Below are 18,372 nucleotides of genomic sequence, written 5' to 3' on the forward strand. Positions count from 1 at the left end.
TTAAAATCCTTTTTAAAATTTATTATTTATACGTCATTCATACAATGCAGATGCAGGTCAATACTTTATTTTCAGCACGAGTTCGGTAGCAAATAAATGGTAATCAATTTTTAAATATGTCAATCTGCGTTAGTTTGTCACTATAAATCGTTTAAAATTAAAGATAGAAAAGTACTTCCTAGAAGCAAATGCGGTGTCCTTAAGGTGTCCAGCATTCCAGCTGTATAAGAATGCGCTCATTAAAAATAAAAAGATCACGTCATAGGGCAAACATTGTTAATTTGATGAACATGATTACTTTACGAAAATCAATTCCGATACTAAAAGGAAAGCGAAAGCTATGATGAGGCTAATAGATTTGCTCGTCTTTCGTCATGGCCGGAAGTGGACGATCGCTCGTTGTGACACAATGAAATGTACGGATCGATAAAGTGGTCGGATGGTTGGTGAACGTCATGTCCGAATTCTTTCTTTTTAGCTGACTGGATCACCGGGACAAATGGACAAAAGTCCTTTTGATGTGATCTCAGACTATTCAGACATATGCTTGGGCTGTTCTATAATTGGAGAGATTTAATTACGTTTTGAGCAGCAGAAAGGCAAATGAGAGAACTAGGATAACTGGGTGAGATATTTAGTTTAGATGATAACTGACGAACTGTAATATGAATAAATCATTCAGAGTCGATTGACTATTGAAATTTCACGCCACAGACATGAAGGCAATCACTACAATGACCAGTTTACAAACAATGTGAAAGATAAAAGAAGTTAAAGAGACTCACCTGACGGTTACAAAATTTGTTATTCTTGAAAAAAATTTGAGACTTTTTGACGATTTTGACACAGGGTGCCCAATAAACTGTCCAATCGTGACTTTCTAAGTCATGAAAATAAAACTTAAGTCAAAGTATGACTAGAACGCCCCCTACCCGTGGTGGAAGAGATAATAGCGATCACTTGCCTGTTTGGTTGTTTCCCGTAATACATTTACCCTCACCTCCATTTACATTATATGAATAAATGTTGATGCTAAAGATTTACATTTACGAATTGTTACCTTAGGGAGAAATTATATCTGCTGCAATGTATTCCTTTCTCAAATAAGTTTTGTCATGAACAAACATGTAGGAATCTACTGAACGGTTATTTGACCAATAATATTGAAGCGATTCACCTTGTCCTGGACTTTCCCCCCATTGGCAAAGAGGATTCGGTACTTTGGTTCGTCTTTGAGGGTAGGTGATCCATCGGGTAAATTCAAAATCACGCGACTGTAGCAGATGGGTTAATGTGAAAATTGGGTGTGGGACGATGCCAAATGGCAACCAATAAGTGACAGCCAGGTCGGCATATTTGCGTATTTCCTATTGGACGAATCAGATCAATTTATTTGATCTGACGTACCGAATAATAAAATAAACACAGATGATGGACTGTGAGCAGAGTCAACTTCGTTCGACAAGTGTTCGGCAAATGTGCAGCACCTATAACCTAATAGAAAGAATAATGCTGTTTACATTGCAGCTATTTTGAAATACAACCCCTTCACCCGGAATTCCGTATTCACAGTTGGCAATGTTTGAGCACATTAATTGATTAGCGCGCACTTTCAGTAAGCGCTAAGGGGCGCACGAAGTACTTACATCCGGACCCAACGTCAACAAACGAAGTTAAAAAAATTACTGTCTGTTTTCAAGCCATTTGCCTTCACCTGTCACTCCGTGGTGTTGTGCATGATTTTAATTCGTGTTCTGGACAATCCCTCTAGAAAATCTTAAAAATTTGAAAATGTCGAAAGCCAATTGGTGGCCTATTCGATCCGCAAAGATCGATCATTATTGTCGGTGAGCTGTTGATGATCATCCCATTCTACACGTATAAACGACGTGCTAAGATCCAGTTAGCCAAGATCAGTTTGATATCAAACAGCAAGAGGAATTTATAGCTTTAAAACCAGGGCACTGCACCAAATCGATTATTTTTCCTATTTTGATGTTCCAAAGTGTGTGAAATAATATTTTTAAACCTACTAAAAATAGGGAGAACCAAATTTGAAACATCCATTAACAAACAAAAAAGAATATCACGATTTCCCTGGACCTTGTAAGGCCTTAATTTACGCACGTAGAAGATAATACACCAAAAAAAAACTCTAACGTACTTCAATTCGATTTGAGCAAATCGTATAATACCAACGGTGAAACGAAATAAATTTAATTGCGATCTTAGGCAAGTATGAACAACGGAATTTTACTAATGTGCTACTGGAAAGGGATAATTTGCGAAGGGCCGTGAACAAATAATTTGTTTGGTTCTTTAACGTTTAAGAAAAATGGGTCAGAAAAACGCGAAGAATGTTATAATTGAGGATGCGCGCAAAGCTTTACTCACATGTTGCTGCAAACAACATATCCATGGAGCGCCATAATTCCCAAGACGAAGGGGAGACGACGCCGCTATGGAGAAGAATCAGAATAATGCCTGTGATGAAATGGAAGTCAAAATAATGTTGCGGTTAGTTTAATAGAAAAAACTGAAAGCAAAAGGCAACCTTACAATTGAAATTTTGTTGTTTGTTGGAACATTTTTGAATTGTAAAAAGGACTTCCAGTTCGTAGTCAGTGCTGTTGCAAACATAGTGTCTTAGCAAGTTGGTCCAGCGTTCGAAAGTAATGTAGTTCATTTCCGAGTCATGTTCTGAATTAAATAAAGCGGAAATAAACCACACAACTCTAATTTGAAAAGAGAGAAAAGGGTAAAAGTTATCTTGCCTTCCATGGAACATTTAAAGAGTGCGTTGGTCAAGGTACGGATAAAATCGCAATTCACCTCAAAATTGTGTTTCTGTTAAAAATTTTGAATGATAACAATGATGATAAATGAGATAATTAATTTAAAAAAATGAAATCAAGACCTGGATCCATGTGTAGACTTCATTATCAGTCAATTGATTAGCATCTCTCAAGAACTTTTCCAGGCTACACTGGAAGTCGATGTTAACTTGGCAGGTAGGAACTGGGTTACTGTTAGGCATGCGTGCAAAGCCACTATCCTTTGGTAAAGAATCAAATTTGGAAAGAAATTCCAGTTCCTAATTTCAGCAACAAATTTAAGATTAATAAAAACAGGATTGATGAAACACATGCATTATAAGCTACCTTGTGATGATTGCGGAATGCGATCAGATCAACATCATGTGGCAGAACACTGATAAGGGATGCGTTCGAAAAGATAAACAATCTTTCAGCTTCGGCAACACCCTATACAACAATAGATGAATTTATAGTTCTCTTAATTACACTTATCACAAAATATTAAGAATAACAATTATCAACGGAAGAGCCGTACTGGCTAAAATTTTACCTGGACAAGTACTAATTCCTTCAGGACCGCAGCTACAAAATCGGCAGCCAAGGGCGAATTCAGTACCGACGACAACTGTGGAAGAAATTTCAAATTGATCACGCCTTCTTCAAACAGAGGCTCGACCAGTTCAACCGCTGATTCCCATAGTAACTTGGGGAAAATCACCATCCAATCTTCAGCCCCTTGGAGGAGTTCTGTAAATCTGAAAGAAGTCAATCTGGCTTTGAAAAGTCTTTCAACCACAAAAAAAAAATTCATTGGCAGAATTCAACTCACCCTTCTTTAAGGTCCGATGTGTTAAAAAGGTTTCTCTTAACCATTTCCTTGAACAAAGTGCTAGTCGCCCTACGTTCTTCTCTTCCAAGTTCATTCACGTGAAGCAAGCACTGGTTAATAAATCTGGCTACGGTTGATGGATGCAACCATTCCTTCACGCCAAGAACCGCATCCTGAAGAGAATTATTATAACACACATAAAAGAAGAATGCATTTACTGTACGTTTTACCTCGATGTTTTTATCATTGGTGAAAAATGTACATAGGAGGACGAGTGATTTTAGTGCAATTTCATCGTTCGTTAGAGTAAATTTGCCCAATGGTACATCTAAATATTCAAAGCAATCAAAGTTTTAGGCTTTTACATCGCAATTTTTCTAATGTTACCTTGAGAGATTTCTCGTGTTAACTGTGGCGATTCAAGACTTTCAAGTACGGGATCAGCAGCGGAGTTTTCATGGGATTGCTGACTAGATGAACAAACAGGGATATCTATTCGAAAACAAATAAATTTGAAAAAATGTTCAGAAGTGAAATTCTATCTGCTTTGAGACTGAAATAACATAAACATCATAGAAAATTTACACGCGGCATCATATCGCAGCACTATTTATCGACATTAAAACGCTGTTAAATACCAGATATCTGTGAGGGATGCGAATCTTGTTCGAGATGATCATCCTGGAGCGGGAAGAAAGCACTTTCTGAGGCTGCAAGCGTCACCGGTTCGTCTTTTTCAACATAGTCGCAATCTTCCAAGGATTCATCCACATTTTGTTGCTGTCTAGGTGAGTCACAAATATTCTGTTCCTGAATCGGGTAGCATTTGAACTGGGAATCTTGAGTTGCACCAGGATAGCTCTCGGTCGTTGGTTGGAACTCCCCGTTAGACGTTTCTCGCCTCAAAGAATCCAAGCATTTTAGATGTTGTTTCTTAAAGATCCAGTCGCGATTGCGTAAATTAATAACGTGTTCAATTCGGGAACGAAGACGGTCTGATATTTCGATTTTGGTAACAAGGGATTCCAAAACTTTGAATGCGATATTCAAAGTTGCCAGGATCTGCATTTAAAAAAATTTAAAAATGAGGAGAGAAGTATTAGAACAAGCATATTGGTCTACCGAGATAGCTGGGAACTCTTTCATTTCCACCCGATACTCTACTGCCTTGCCGACCGTAGCCAATAATATGCAAAGGCAGTCCAGCGACTCTTCGTCTTCGATTTCAGCTTTAGTCAATAGCCGACAAATACAATAATTCAAAAAGTCGCTTGAAGCAACGCGGTGTTTAAATAATTCACCGATAAACCTGGCAATAACAGTGTTATAGATTTTCAGAAAACTGCGCGCGGTTCAACATTTACGCTACCTTGTGATTCTTGTTGACTTATTCCACACTTGCTTCTTCGGAAAAAAAAAATAGTATTACGGATATGTTTTTATCAAATAGTACATTGAAATTCTTTTTACCGTTTCGGCGTTCTCAATTTCTTTCTTTTTTTCGACAACATCGACCGGGGAGTGTCTTTCCCGATCAAAATCTTTCTGGCACTGATCCAACAGCAGCGCACGGAAATTTGTTGTTTTAGCTGGGTTTAAAGCAGATGCAACTTTTCTATGCGACAAGGCAGCACAAATTTTTGCTAATAAAGGCAAGTAAACGGCATTTGCAACCAGAACCTAAAATTAAAATAGACAAATCAATTGATTGGAAGAAATTTAGCGTAGGATAATCGTCCAACAATACATTTATTTACATACCTTTTTACAAATTAGCTGGGACATTTCTATTAACCTTTCTTCAGTATCAATAGTTAACGCTTTAACTTGTTCTTTTCTTTGTTGAATGTTAGCCCACGTTAATCCTTTCAAAATATCTTTGAAGGATATCGGATAGGCCTGAAGTTCAATTAATAAAGGAGTTAATTTGAGATGAAACATTGATTAATAAACAAACCGAAATTATCTGTTCATTTTTATTTCGATGATCATCTGGACAGTGGTCGCACAACGCTTCTGGCAACTGTTGCGGTTTTTTAAGTGATGCAGGACAATATCGAAGTTCCAATAGGAAGTGTCGATCATATAGCTTGACTCCTTCGGGATTTACTTTGCCTGCTCGATCTACCGAAAGTAATAGTTAAAGCCACTTAGATTAAGCGAGACACACACATAGTTATTCAAATTATTAGCTTACTATTATCTTTCAGTGTGTTCGTTAGCGACAGACTTTCAGAAGGCGATGAAATTGTGACTTCCGCGATGACACAAGACGAATCGACACTGTTTTGTTGGTTAATTTCAGCTGTTACCTGCACAATTTTATAACTATTAAGTACTGATAATATTCAAGCATATAATAAATCTTCTCATTTCTAGGTTTAATGCACCATAATTGCATTGACAGTACTAAAGTACAATGGAAACTTATTAACAATTTATACATACTTTTGATAATCTGGTTTTCAAGACAGCCCCATTCAACTTGGCCAAACTGCAACAAAGAAACAATTAGATTTTTGTGTATTTTTCAAATTCTAATTGGATTATTATCATTAATACTTCTTCTTTTCAGCTAACTCTTCATTTGTCCCCCAGAATGAAGAACAAACATCCAGTAGAGTTTCAGTAGACTCAAGTGTTTCAATTATAAGCCTGCAAGTCCACACAAAAAATGAAATGGAATAAGTTTTTCATCATACAAAATCAATCACCTACCTGACAGAATGTTTGGTAGCAAAAAACTTGAACCCCATATCTGCCCAGCTAAAATGCTGTAGAGCCACGCTTTGAACATGATCTCGAGCAGAGACATGACCAATGATTGCCTGAAATTAGAAGCACGACAGATATTATTAAGATAACTCCAATGGAATGTTTTGAATACCTTCGAAGGATTGAATTCTTGCTTATGTTTTGAAAGCCTTTCATCTAGCTGATGCAAAAATCTCAGGTCTTCATATCCTTTGTACAAGGTGTAACCTTTCAGGAGGGCATAGTATTGACCTTGATTAGAATACAACACTTGTGTAGGAAAGAGTGTTATTGAAGCTTAAGTTTAAAAAATGCATTACACCAATAGGTCACAGTCAAATCAACGGCCTCGTACTCTTTAGCTATGTCCAAATACTTTTGGATGTCTTTCAGATTCGTGGGCAATGATGGCAGTGATTCCAAAGAGTTTAGAGTTGCCATCGTGGTTTAAAAGTAATTTAAACCAAAAACTCGCATCAAAACACAATAAATTAAGCGTGGGTAACATATAAAACAAAAAACATTAAACAACCAGCACGTGACCACAACTACGTGAAAAACAGCACATGCATGCCCAAGGATTCAATGCAGACTGCCTCACTGTGCTGTTGCTGTAGGCTGCCGGCTGCCCTAAGGCTGAAGGGGTAAACTGTGGGATGCAGTTGATTTCTGAGAAGGGCGGGGCCTAAAAATAATGTGGAAGTGGATATGAAGAACTTGAAGCCTTATAGATTAATAGTGTATTGGAAGTTGGAAGTTGGAACCCACACAGACATAACAATAAAAGAGTGGCTTTATATACCACGGAAAAATAATACCTTGTACCTGAATACAAAAATTAAATTGAAAAAATTAAATTTGAAAATATTTTAGATGGAACAGTCAGTAGGGCCTGTAATAAGGTCATAGATAAAGAAGACGAAGAATGGTCTTTGTCTATGATAAGGTGTTGAATCACTTGAATAATGTCGAGGTTGACATTTCGGGAACGAAGTGTACCTAGTCGTTGGGGGAAGAGGACACACATTCAGGGGCCATTACACAAACATTCTTACACGAACGTCCAAGTGCAATTGAACCAAATAGTGCCCGCAAAACCAGACAGATCTAAATCAAGGAACAATTGATTTCCCTTTGATGTGTAAATCTGGTTGACGACAGGTTTATTAGTGATATAGGAGATGTAGGTGTCGTATTCATACAACTAATTAAGAAAAGCAAATTTCCATATTAATAAAGAACACAAGAGTGCTATGAATAGACATTAAAATTCACTTACTAAAATGTTGGTAAATTGATTGATGAACGGACACGACATTTGAACGCGCACATTAGCAGGTGCGGTAATTATAAAGCGACAGACACCACCAAAGATAGTGGTATTTGTGTTTTCTAGCGGGGAGATTGTTCCAGAGGCTACCGTTGTTTCTCCATCTCGGCAAACTATAAAAAAATAGCAAAAGTAATGTCAGCAACATTTGCTACAGATGTTGAAACGTTTCTTTTATAACTAAAAAATTACCTTTAAAGTCCTTGGTTGGTGGAATTGTTATCGTCGTCCAACCACACAGAAACTTATCACCTTTTACGTAAGAAGCAAAAACGTCTAATCGATTGTTTATCGATGTGGATAACAACAAGGATGGCAATCGAGAAGTTGCAATTTGGGCAGTTTCAGATAACTAAAGAAAAATATGAGAATATTGCTATAACCTGTAATTTTCACCATGTTTAATGCATATGCATACTATATTACTAAACACTAAAAACGTGCCATAAATTACACCTACTCTCAGAATGCTGCCAGAACTGATGACGACATTCGTAGAGTTATAGTTACAAGTCATCTGAATGCGCTGACCAAGAGGAACAAAAATGGAGAATAAACAAGTTTTTAATTCGTTCGTATTGACTAATGCTGGGCTAATTGTCCCGTTTGTGGTCGTTGATTTTACGTTTAAGCAGTCTGAAAATCGAAAAACCAATCAATACATAATTTGGATTCTATAAATAGTGATGGTTGAAATTACTGTTAAAATCTCTCGTCGCCGTGGTGGGTGTTGCTGTCATCCAATTGCAATTAATTGCAGAATCTGTATCGGTAGCTTGATAAAACATCAGCAGATCTACTTGATTGCTATTTGCTGTTGTCTTGTTGAATTTAGGTTGAAAAAGCCAGTTTTGTCTAAAATATGAAGTCTGTGATAACGAATAAAACATTTAATGAATAAAAAGCGGCAAATCTGAAAAAAAACTGCAACTAAATCTTTGCAATAATCAATTAATCTAATAATTAAACTTACTGTAGATAGAGCAAAATTTGTAGAAGTAATGAAAGAGCAAGACGTCTGAACTTGACGATTGGGTGATGAATTGATGAAGAAGGGACATGCTTTCCTTATCCCCGCGTTGGCATTTCCATTTCCTACTGGTTCACGCAGAGTTTGAATGGATCCATTGGCTGCAGTCGTCTCACCATCTCGACACCCTGAAAACAAAAATTTTGGCGATTATTTTGAACTGTTTGATCGCGAAACGATAAAAAAATTATTATCACATTTAAAATCTGTCGTTGTCGTGGGAATTGTCGTCCAATTACAATTAAATGTGTCTGCTGCGTTGACGACTCGATAAGTGACAGTCATTGCATTGCTGTAAGAAGTGTAAACCCTGTTTGGTACGACATTGTATAAAGACTGAAGGTCGAGGGTTCCGTCGAACTATAAAAAAAATAGTCACATGGACGTTCAAATCGACATAATATCTCCATACGTTTCTATTTAAATTTCTTACGGTCAATGAGCTTGAAACTATTTCAATTCCTCCTGCGTTGTCTAAGACAGTTGTTATTGGAGTGAGTTTTGCGACCGAGCAAGACATCTGAACTTGTTGATTCGAAGGTACGACAATGGAAAAGCTGCACGTTCTCGGCGATCCCGTTGCGACTGGTTTTAGTCCGTCTAATGGCTGAATGGATCCACTGGCCGCTGCTGAATTTGTGTCCTGACAAACTTTAAAGGATTTAATAGTTGTGGCGGCTGTTGTGGTAATAGGATTTCTGGTTGTCGGTCTAGACGTCGGTCTAGTCGTCGGTCTAGTTGTCGGTCGTCGGGTTGTCGTTCTGGTTTTCGGTGGGGTTGTCGGTCTGGTTGTACCGTTTGTGTTTAATTTAAATAATTAATAATACAATTAAAAATCTATAATTAATATAATTATTAAATAATTAATTTAATACAATTTAATACGAGTTGTGGTTCTTAGTGTTGATTTGACAGTTGTCAGTTTGGGCTTTGTAGACGTTACTTGCCCCTTGGCCGTTGTTTTAGTCTGAGCTTCCTATAATCAACGTAAACAAGAGATTTGCATATAAATAAAAAACAAGGTGAATTGAAAAAAAAAAACTTACCACGGCAATAATTGCCAAGCAGAAGACGAGAACAAAAGTTAGGAGCGACTTCATTTTCCAACCTTATCGAAATGATGGCAAGAAATGCTCTGAAAAAGTTCTAGCAACCAGCGAGGTATTTATCTGCATCCATACCTTGCACCAGTAAATGGAAGCGAATGGACACGTATTACAAAACTGCATTTGCACGACAATATCCATTGTACAAGTCGCACAGTTTTCGAAGGATCTGTTGGGTGCAGCTGTATAGTTTCGAACCAGACGCGCACATTGGATTGACGCACGAAGTCTGGATACAAGGCTGCGCTAATTAACGGTAGAATGCATTACTGGTGCAGCTCCCAATGCACATGCAAAGAAAATTAGAAAATGAAACACGTCAGTCCTTGCGCAGGAACTTACCGCGACAAGTGTTATTCCGGATGCACGTTGCCCCTTTTCGTTTATCGGGGTTAGAATATGTGCGACCGCTTTTTTATGAACACTGTACAGTAACACTCGGTTGTTGTTGTCGTCATCCAGTCAAAATAATTGGAGCGTCTGTAACCAAGAGCAGTTTTATTTGTTTTCCATTTGCTGCTGCCTTGTTTTAAATTTAGGTGGAAAATATGTCAGATCATCGAATTTGTTGAACTAATAATAGGTGAACTAATAGTTGTTGTTGACACAAGACATCTGAATTGGACGATTGGGTGATGATGAAGAAGAGAAATAGTCTTAATTACATCCGCATAATAGGTTTTTTTTCATTTTCTACTGATCCACACAGAGTTTGAATGAATCCATTGGCTGCAGTCGTCTCAACATCTCGACTCCATGAAATATAAAAATTAATATTTCGGGGATTATTGGGAATTCTTTGATCGAAGCGATGAAAATGATAATCACATTTGAAATCTTTCTTTGCCGTGGGCGCCTGAATTGTTGTTCAATTACAATCTTAAAATATGTCCGTTGCGTTGACGACTCGATAAATTAAAGCCATTGTAATTTTACATCCTGTTTGGTACGATTACGTTCAATGGTCGAGGGTCCCGTCGAACTATAAACAAATAACCAAATGGACGTTAACTGACATAATCTCATAAGTTTCTATTTAAAATTTCTTACGATCAATGAACTTGAAACTGGAAAGCCCATGTTTGTTGAAGATAGTTGATATTCAGATATAATTGCAGTGAGTTTTGAGATCGAGCAAGACATCTTTTTGTCCAAAAAGATGTCTTAATGTCTCCATAATCCCGATTATTTGCATTTATGAACGCTAACACGATGAAGGCAGAACAATGATTATTTGACACGGTAGCCTACAGGTTACATTATATGCGTTAAAAAAAGTGCAACCTACGTTGCAAATAAAATATTTTAGAAAAATCGTGTGCATATTCGGTTTCAGTTAGCACAACTATAAAGTTAAACGTTAAACTTACTCAAAAAATAAAAAATGAGAAGAATGATGACGTGAAAGGGGGCGTTTCATATACATATCCATCCATACTGTTATGTTATCAAACGTTTCGTCAGTACATTCACATTCACCAATGTTCATTTTTTTCTGAACTACCAGATGAGACTCTGCAAACTACTGTAAAAATAGCTTTGTGTTTGAATGAAAGAAGCTTTGTGTAATATGAATAATGAATCATAAAAAAAATAAATAAATCATTTGGGGCGCTGTGTGAGAGTGCAAAGTCAAAGTTTGGAAACCGAGTCCGTCACCAAGTCGCCACTCGCCAGGGCACACAAAAACGTAAACAACCAGTTGGCAACAGAGACGATGAAAAACACCCCCGTTCCCTAAACAGCCCAAAACACACACGTGTCTTTAAAGCCTAACACAAAACATCCTTGCTTTTTGTTAAATAGTGATGGTGTGACAGACTGGATACAAGTTTTTGACATTTCTAGAAAAGTTTGGAAAGAAATATTGCTTGGTGATCAGTCGATATCCAACAGAAACCATGGGTTGCTGTCAAAACAGGGATCGTTGTTGTTCCATTTGGAGAATCGTTCAGTCTTCACTTGGAATATTTATTGGCATTTCCACAGCCTTTGTTTTCTATCACAATTTTGGAAATGCTCAAGCAGCTGGCTGGGCACTTACATCAGGTAAATTTCCATAGGAAACTCCTTCTCTGACAGGTATTATTAACATTCGTCTTCTGAATGTTTCAGGTGTATTTGCAGCGGCTGCCCTACATTTAGCAATTCTCATCCACAAGAAAACAATACATAGTTGGTATACAGTTTTGCATTTAAGGAATATTCAGGTAAATGATTTTGGCATCATCAATTCATTTGTTTTCAGTAAGATATTAAATCGTTTTACAGCTTTTAGCTTTTCTACTGACTGACATCAGTATTGCAGTCTTCGCATGGTATCTATTCTATGCAGCTTATTACAAAATTCGTAAGTAAAAAATTTAAATATGAGGCATTTATAGTAACTAACTTTTCTCATTAAAATCAGCCATGGTGCCAGTTGACAATAGTGCTATTGTCACCTCCGTATGGTAAATGAATTGTAAGCCAAAAAATTAAATAAAGTTAATAATTTTCTTCCAACAGGGTTTTCATGACTGCCAAATGGACCTTTCTTGTTTGGTTGTTTGCAAGACTTGCCATCAGGGAAAAAGAAGAGTATGAACTTACCTCTGACAGTGATAGTACTTGAGATTTTTATTTGTTTTTATCTGATCTGAATGTTTAACCTAATATTCATTACAAATATACTTAATCTCTTAAACAACTTAAGTTTCATATTAATTTAACTTATTTGAATGTTTCTTATTAATCTAGACCAAACAATTTAAGGTGGAGTATCAGACCAAATTTTCTTGTATTGGCGCTTGATTGAGGTGCATATACCAAAGCCCTTACACAAACAATGGGTAAGTAAAAACGATTCGAATAAACCAAGTGGAAAGATTACAATCTACCCATAAAGCCATCTCACTAATGTACAAGATGAACGTCACAGGTAGAGTGCACTCTGAAAGAGAAAAAGTACACGAGGGCGCAGTCTTCAAAGATTAAACTTAAGATATCGTAGTTCTTCTTCAGGTATCATCCAATAGTGGGGAACGCGCTAAAATTTCGTGTTGCAAGAGAAGAAAAATCTGCACAAATAGAAGTCAACAAGATACAAGCGAGCACAAGCTGTCAAAAGACAACTTGGTGCTGGATAACAAGGTCAAAACAAGTTGATAAAGTCCCAACCAAACACTTGCTTTTCTCCTGAACTCTTTTCTATGCCGATTGAAAAATTTTTTTACGGAAACTAAATGAAGAATTTCGAACTGTAGATGCTTCGGACCCGGTACATAACACTTCTGTCGGTTGGATGGAATAACTACCTCCATTCACTTCTTCTTGCCGGCCTTCTCGGCAGCCTTGGTGACCTTACCGCCAGCACCCAAATCCTGCACAGATAGGGAAAACAATAAGATTGGATGTCACAAAACGAGACTTAATTTCATTAAAAATCATACCTTGAAGTTGACGGACTTGATGACACCGACAGCGACGGTTTGACGCATGTCACGAACGGCAAAGCGACCCAAAGGAGGGAAGTCAGAGAAAGACTCAACGCACAAGGGCTTGCTGGGAACCAAGGTGATCATGGCAGCATCACCAGACTTGATGAATTTGGGGTTCTCCTCGGTGGTTTTGCCGGTACGACGATCGCATTTCTCCTTGATCTCGGCGAATTTGCAGGCAATGTGGGCGGTGTGGCAATCCAACACGGGGGTGTAACCGTTACCGATCTGGCCGGGGTGGTTCAACACGATGACCTGAGCGTAGAAGTCAGCGGCACCCTTGGGTGGGTTGTTCTTGGAGTCACCAGCGACGAAACCACGGCGCAACTCCTTGACGGAGACGTTCTTAACGTTGAAACCGACGTTGTCACCTAAATATTTAAATAATTTTAGCTGACAGTAAGTAAAAATTTTGTCTGAAATTTACCAGGGACGGCCTCCTCGAGGGCTTCGTGGTGCATCTCGACGGACTTGACTTCAGTGGTCAGCTGGCAAGGAGCGAAAGTAACGACCATACCGGGCTTGATGACACCAGTCTCAACTCGGCCGACGGGCACTGTACCAATACCGCCGATCTTGTAGACATCCTGAAGGGGCAGACGGAGAGCCTTATCAGTAGGGCGGGAAGGTGGGAGGATAGCATCCAAAGCTTCAAGCAGAGTCTTGCCTAAAAGATAAATTCACGATTAATAAAATATTTCTGGGCTGTCTAAAAGCAAAATGAAATATTTACCATCGGCTTTGCCTTCTTTACGCTCAACAGCCCATCCCTTGTACCAGGGGAGGTTGCTGGAAGCCTCAATCATGTTGTCTCCGTGGAAACCAGAGATGGGGACGAAGGGAACAGCGACGGGGTTGTAACCGATCTTCTTGATGTAGCTGCTGACTTCCTTCTTGATTTCCTCATAACGAGCCTCGCTGAAAGGTGGCTCAGTGGAATCCATCTTGTTGATACCAACAATCAACTGCTTGACTCCCAAGGTGTAAGCCAAGAGAGCGTGCTCGCGGGTCTGTCCGTTCTTGGAGATACCGGCTTCGAATTCACCGACACCACCAGCAACGATCAAGACAGCGCAATCAGCCTAAATTTCAAATGAAAAATTAATACAGGAAGATTCTAAAATTGCAGAAAATTCCATTTATACCTGGGAGGTACCAGTAATCATGTTCTTGATGAAATCACGATGTCCGGGGGCATCGATGATGGTGACGTAGAACTTGGCGGTTTCGAACTTCCACAGGGCAATGTCGATGGTGATACCACGCTCGCGCTCAGCCTTGAGTTTGTCCAACACCCAGGCGTACTTGAAAGAGCCCTTGCCCATCTACAAAGAAAGAAAATTTAGCATTTTAATAATCAAATTACAATGGAACATTTCTACCTCTTGGGCTTCTTTCTCGAACTTCTCGATAGTACGCTTGTCGATACCACCGCATTTGTAGATCAAATGACCAGTAGTGGTCGATTTGCCAGAGTCTACGTGACCGATGACGACGATGTTGATGTGAGTCTTTTCCTTGCCCATTGTTGATTGAGTTTAGGAGGATTTGTTGAACAAACTGAAACAGCTAGAAAAAATTTGATAAATTAGTAAAACAGTCAGCAAACTTCCAAAGAAACTATTTCAATCTTAACCAACCTAGAAGCTTGGAAGGAATGATAGAATGAACTAGCTGTCACCCCATTTATACCTCGAGAATACACCATCCCTCTCAAAAGTATCCCCACAAGGGTTAACCAACCCCCCCACCCACCCACCTACCAGGAGTTTTGTCACCCCAGAATGAAATTCGCCCACCGAGACCTTGAAATATACTTAACAAAGAATTACTGAGATTTTCTCAAGGACTACTAACAAATTTAATATCCAAAGTTAAAGGAAACTAAATCTTCCCATAGGAATGAACGGCCATTTGCTAACGGTACTTGGGACATCCCAGTAACAAAAGAAACGCCACGCCTAAGAGCTGTTACAAAAATTCCTCGTATTTAAAAATAAATCTGGAAGTGAATTGCACTGAACACTTAAAGTAAATAAATCCCAACTACTTGTTTCCTAAAATCCAAAATGAAATAGTGAACACGAGAACTGCGAGCAATGGCGACCAAGCCCACATGTCGAGGCGAACCGGCCCACTTGACAGTTGCACCATCTTTTTCTCGAATGCAAAAAACTGTCACTTCCTGAAAATATTAATCCTCAAATAGCTATATTGTGAAGAGAATTCGAAACCCTATTCATTTAAGACATTGTTATAAACGGATTGACAAACTAAACAACGATTTCCGAGGATAAAATACGAGAGACACGTCAAAACGTGTGCTTACCTGATTGTTCCGTGGAAGAGAAGAGAACGAACTCGGAAAGGGAGCTGTTGGAATGAAGCTTGATAGCTGGGCAGCCAATAGAAGAAGCTTGCTGGAGGATGGGAATAAAGACTACAGAGTTGCCTCTCGATTAATCATGTTTAATTTAAATTTTTAATAGTAATTTATGCAAAAAAATAGTAGAATATCAGTTATAATTTTTTAATTTACTAATTTAAATTATATGGGGGCTTTTCAAGGTTATTTGGACAATTTTTTCAACTTCGGGTTTTTCATCTGTTCTCTGGGGATTTTCTACAAGGTTATTTTCTAAGTTCTGTTAAAATTCCTGTCATTCCCAAATGAATTCTGAATTTTGGGTACATTTTAGTTTAATAGAAGTAAACTTTAATTTTATTGAAAATTATTTGAGATTTGAAATATTTTGATTTGACACCCTCTTGTTTACTCTTGAGAAAGATGGCCACCACCATCATGAACCGACTTTTCAATATTCCCAGCTTAATTTGTCAAAATGCTGCTCAACTACTTAAAAACGGGGTAATCTATTGATTTTTATTCGATAGTTTGTGGTTTATTGTAAAATATTTTTCATTAGGCAAATAACGCAGTGAAACTTGACCAGCCGGTTAGAAATAATTGGACTGATTGGAGAATGATCAAGGATAACAAGCGTCGAAAATTACTAGTCCAACATGCACCTGATCGTCTTCGTATGCAAGCAATTAAAAAGAACGACATTTTGCCAGCTGAAATTATTGTAATTATTATTTATCTTCATTTGATTCTAGCTCTGAGTTGCATCCCAATATCGAGTAAAAGAACTTCACAGCTAATATATCTCCTAACTATACCATATCTATGATAATAGGTCGATTTTTTAAAGCATTTATTGGGTCAACCAATTTATTTGGGGGTTCCTTAAGTATACATGTTTTAATATTAATTCAGAAATGAACTCAGTGTATTCAGTACTGTACAAAACAAGCCAAGGAAATATTCATTAATGATTTTATTTTAAGGAAATCGGACAAAAGATGCTTGAACAACTTCCCCGAGACTCCGGTATAACTCGCGTCCGCAACCGCTGCGCCATCACATCCCGACCAAGAGGCATCGTCACACGATGGAGATTGAGCAGAATTGTCTGGCGTAGTTTGGCGGATTACAACAAACTATCTGGGGTTCAGCGAGCAATGTGGTGATCACGCAACATGAGTGTAATTCTAGAAAAAGTTCAAACAAAACAATAAATCTCTTTAATAGTCGTTGTATTGCTCCACACACCTGTATGAAATAACAAAAAGAGGTTTTGTAAACAATCACAAGTAACAAGTGTACTATTACTCTAAGCCACTCTACATCTTGTAAATGTTGCTTTGATCTCCCAGTATTAAGGAAGGACACAGTTCCAAGCTGACTAGCCAATCTTACCAAATGACCGTCAGGAACGGCCCAGGGTGTAACTGGTTAGGTTTGAAAAAAAGGAAGTTCTGGTAACAAAAGAAATGTTACCTTTTTAAAGTCTTATTAACCAAAGGATTGATTTTGAGAAAATTTCCCCCATGGTCGCTGCTTGGCCGAACTAATTTTGCCTTCTCTCGAGAGGAACCTCAGCTTTAGTGTCTTTTCCTTAATCAGGGCCATTCTTTTCTGACTAGTTTTGCTGCCGCCAAAGGTACATTCGACATTGATTCGTCTTCGAGCGAGGAAGGTGTGGTGCATACTCAAAACATTCTAAATGAAAAAAAAAAATTAGCTTAGCTTTACCATAACGGAAGAATTAGACAGATACCTCGTAGGTAACGTGCTCTTCAACTTCAATATAACCAAATCCTCTGGGCTGATTGGTTTCCTTTTCCAGCGGAATCCGGACATTCTTGATAGGCCCACATTTGGCGAAATGACGGAGGATATCTTCTTTTGTAGTGTCGTATGACAAATTACCAATAAATAGGGTGTAGCCTTGAAATTTCTGTTTCTTTCTTTTGCCAGATTCTTCAGTAGCCTCAGCATCACCAGTTGTTTCACCTCCAACTACATTTTTCTTTTTTTTCTTTTTCGGAGGCTTTACAGGTGTTTCGGGTGAACCTTCAATTGGCTGAGAAGCAGAAGAATCTTGATGAGTGGATGGCTCATCACTTTTTTCATTCGTCTTAAATTTCTTTTTCTGAATAGGGCTATTTAAAATTTGATTATCTTCACCTTCTTCAGCATATTCTATTTGTTGTCTTGAATTGCGAGAATTATAGGTAGATTTTGCACCTCTACTGGAATCTGCTTTGAACCCGAAACTGTTTTGAAACCTTCCACGTTCTTGACCGCCATAGCCATCAAACGAGGATCCAGCACTTTCTGTGGTTGAAGCATTCGAGTTTTTGAATCCTCTAGCTTTCCACTCTGTAGCATTGTTTTGAGCGAATTTCTGCGCCTTGCTCATGTTGACCTTGAATATTTTTCGGTTTTACTGTTGCACAGACAGATGCAGGGATCTGGGAGAGTTAATATACGTATTATAAACAAGTGTAACAAAATACTATAAAAACCTTTATTTATTACCAGAATTGAGTTAAATTTGATTTGTTACCAAAAATTGTCAATACACTTTAAAAGAGAACGAAAATACGCGTGGTTGAGAAATGAAGTACTATCGATTATTGTGAATCGACTTTGAAGAGACCGCTGTCAAGTTTCTTTCA

General features: G+C 38.1%; 6 protein-coding genes across 11 annotated transcripts; 2 read left to right on the top strand and 4 right to left on the bottom strand.

The window, feature by feature from the left end:
- Positions 1–1,072: 1,072 nt before the first annotated feature.
- Positions 1,073–6,993, bottom strand: LOC124207752 (eukaryotic translation initiation factor 4G-like). Of its 2 annotated transcripts, none has more exons than XM_046605361.1 (22): positions 6,720–6,993; positions 6,533–6,651; positions 6,364–6,473; positions 6,208–6,300; positions 6,094–6,139; positions 5,843–5,957; positions 5,603–5,769; positions 5,407–5,544; positions 5,116–5,325; positions 5,015–5,046; positions 4,768–4,954; positions 4,284–4,707; positions 4,033–4,137; positions 3,876–3,973; positions 3,646–3,818; positions 3,367–3,571; positions 3,162–3,263; positions 2,918–3,094; positions 2,775–2,847; positions 2,560–2,700; positions 2,395–2,484; positions 1,073–1,494 (listed from the first exon to the last, which is right to left on the bottom strand). In XM_046605361.1, exons 1-22 carry the CDS (start codon positions 6,838–6,840, stop codon positions 1,385–1,387), a joined length of 3,036 nt encoding a protein of 1,011 aa, XP_046461317.1. In that variant the 5' UTR covers positions 6,841–6,993; the 3' UTR covers positions 1,073–1,384. The 2 variants fall into 2 exon arrangements, with proteins under 2 accessions (XP_046461317.1, XP_046461316.1); XM_046605360.1 differs by having other exon boundaries at positions 5,015–5,049.
- A 131-nt stretch (positions 6,994–7,124) lies between these two features.
- Positions 7,125–11,508, bottom strand: LOC124207758. 4 transcript variants are annotated; one of them, XM_046605374.1, is made up of 15 exons: positions 11,236–11,508; positions 10,916–11,149; positions 10,694–10,847; positions 10,208–10,617; positions 9,941–10,106; positions 9,806–9,867; positions 9,635–9,735; positions 9,193–9,544; positions 8,957–9,119; positions 8,703–8,887; positions 8,430–8,598; positions 8,190–8,365; positions 7,922–8,081; positions 7,679–7,842; positions 7,125–7,603 (listed from the first exon to the last, which is right to left on the bottom strand). In XM_046605374.1, exons 6-15 carry the CDS (start codon positions 9,857–9,859, stop codon positions 7,451–7,453), a joined length of 1,677 nt encoding a protein of 558 aa, XP_046461330.1. In that variant the 5' UTR covers positions 9,860–9,867; positions 9,941–10,106; positions 10,208–10,617; positions 10,694–10,847; positions 10,916–11,149; positions 11,236–11,508; the 3' UTR covers positions 7,125–7,450. The 4 variants fall into 4 exon arrangements, with proteins under 4 accessions (XP_046461330.1, XP_046461334.1, XP_046461329.1 ...); XM_046605378.1 differs by having other exon boundaries at positions 9,193–9,520; positions 9,806–10,106; XM_046605373.1 differs by having other exon boundaries at positions 9,806–10,106.
- A 54-nt stretch (positions 11,509–11,562) lies between these two features.
- On the top strand, positions 11,563–13,057 carry LOC124207761 (heme transporter hrg-1-like). The gene is made up of 5 exons (XM_046605382.1): positions 11,563–11,914; positions 11,981–12,075; positions 12,137–12,215; positions 12,276–12,318; positions 12,374–13,057. The coding sequence occupies exons 1-5, from the start codon at positions 11,767–11,769 to the stop codon at positions 12,477–12,479; spliced, it is 471 nt and encodes a 156-aa protein (XP_046461338.1). The 5' UTR covers positions 11,563–11,766; the 3' UTR covers positions 12,480–13,057.
- LOC124207759 (elongation factor 1-alpha-like) lies at positions 12,626–16,023 on the bottom strand. The gene is made up of 7 exons (XM_046605379.1): positions 15,674–16,023; positions 14,727–14,913; positions 14,490–14,669; positions 14,078–14,426; positions 13,772–14,011; positions 13,297–13,715; positions 12,626–13,227 (listed from the first exon to the last, which is right to left on the bottom strand). Exons 2-7 carry the CDS (start codon positions 14,868–14,870, stop codon positions 13,168–13,170), a joined length of 1,392 nt encoding a protein of 463 aa, XP_046461335.1. The 5' UTR covers positions 14,871–14,913; positions 15,674–16,023; the 3' UTR covers positions 12,626–13,167.
- Positions 16,024–16,093: 70 nt separating this feature from the next.
- Positions 16,094–16,941, top strand: LOC124207762 (28S ribosomal protein S14, mitochondrial-like). Its single transcript, XM_046605383.1, has 3 exons — positions 16,094–16,213; positions 16,272–16,433; positions 16,696–16,941. The coding sequence occupies exons 1-3, from the start codon at positions 16,133–16,135 to the stop codon at positions 16,876–16,878; spliced, it is 426 nt and encodes a 141-aa protein (XP_046461339.1). The 5' UTR covers positions 16,094–16,132; the 3' UTR covers positions 16,879–16,941.
- On the bottom strand, positions 16,620–18,350 carry LOC124207760 (uncharacterized RNA-binding protein C365.04c-like). 2 transcript variants are annotated; one of them, XM_046605381.1, is made up of 4 exons: positions 18,233–18,350; positions 17,469–18,165; positions 17,189–17,410; positions 16,620–16,899 (listed from the first exon to the last, which is right to left on the bottom strand). In XM_046605381.1, the coding sequence occupies exons 2-3, from the start codon at positions 18,111–18,113 to the stop codon at positions 17,204–17,206; spliced, it is 852 nt and encodes a 283-aa protein (XP_046461337.1). In that variant the 5' UTR covers positions 18,114–18,165; positions 18,233–18,350; the 3' UTR covers positions 16,620–16,899; positions 17,189–17,203. The 2 variants fall into 2 exon arrangements, with proteins under 2 accessions (XP_046461337.1, XP_046461336.1); XM_046605380.1 differs by lacking the exon at positions 16,620–16,899 and adding an exon at positions 16,928–16,960.
- Between the last annotated feature and the right edge of the window lie 22 nt (positions 18,351–18,372).

The sequence above is a fragment of the Daphnia pulex genome, chromosome 11, assembly GCF_021134715.1.
Source record: "Daphnia pulex isolate KAP4 chromosome 11, ASM2113471v1".
Lineage (NCBI taxonomy): Eukaryota > Metazoa > Arthropoda > Branchiopoda > Diplostraca > Daphniidae > Daphnia > Daphnia pulex.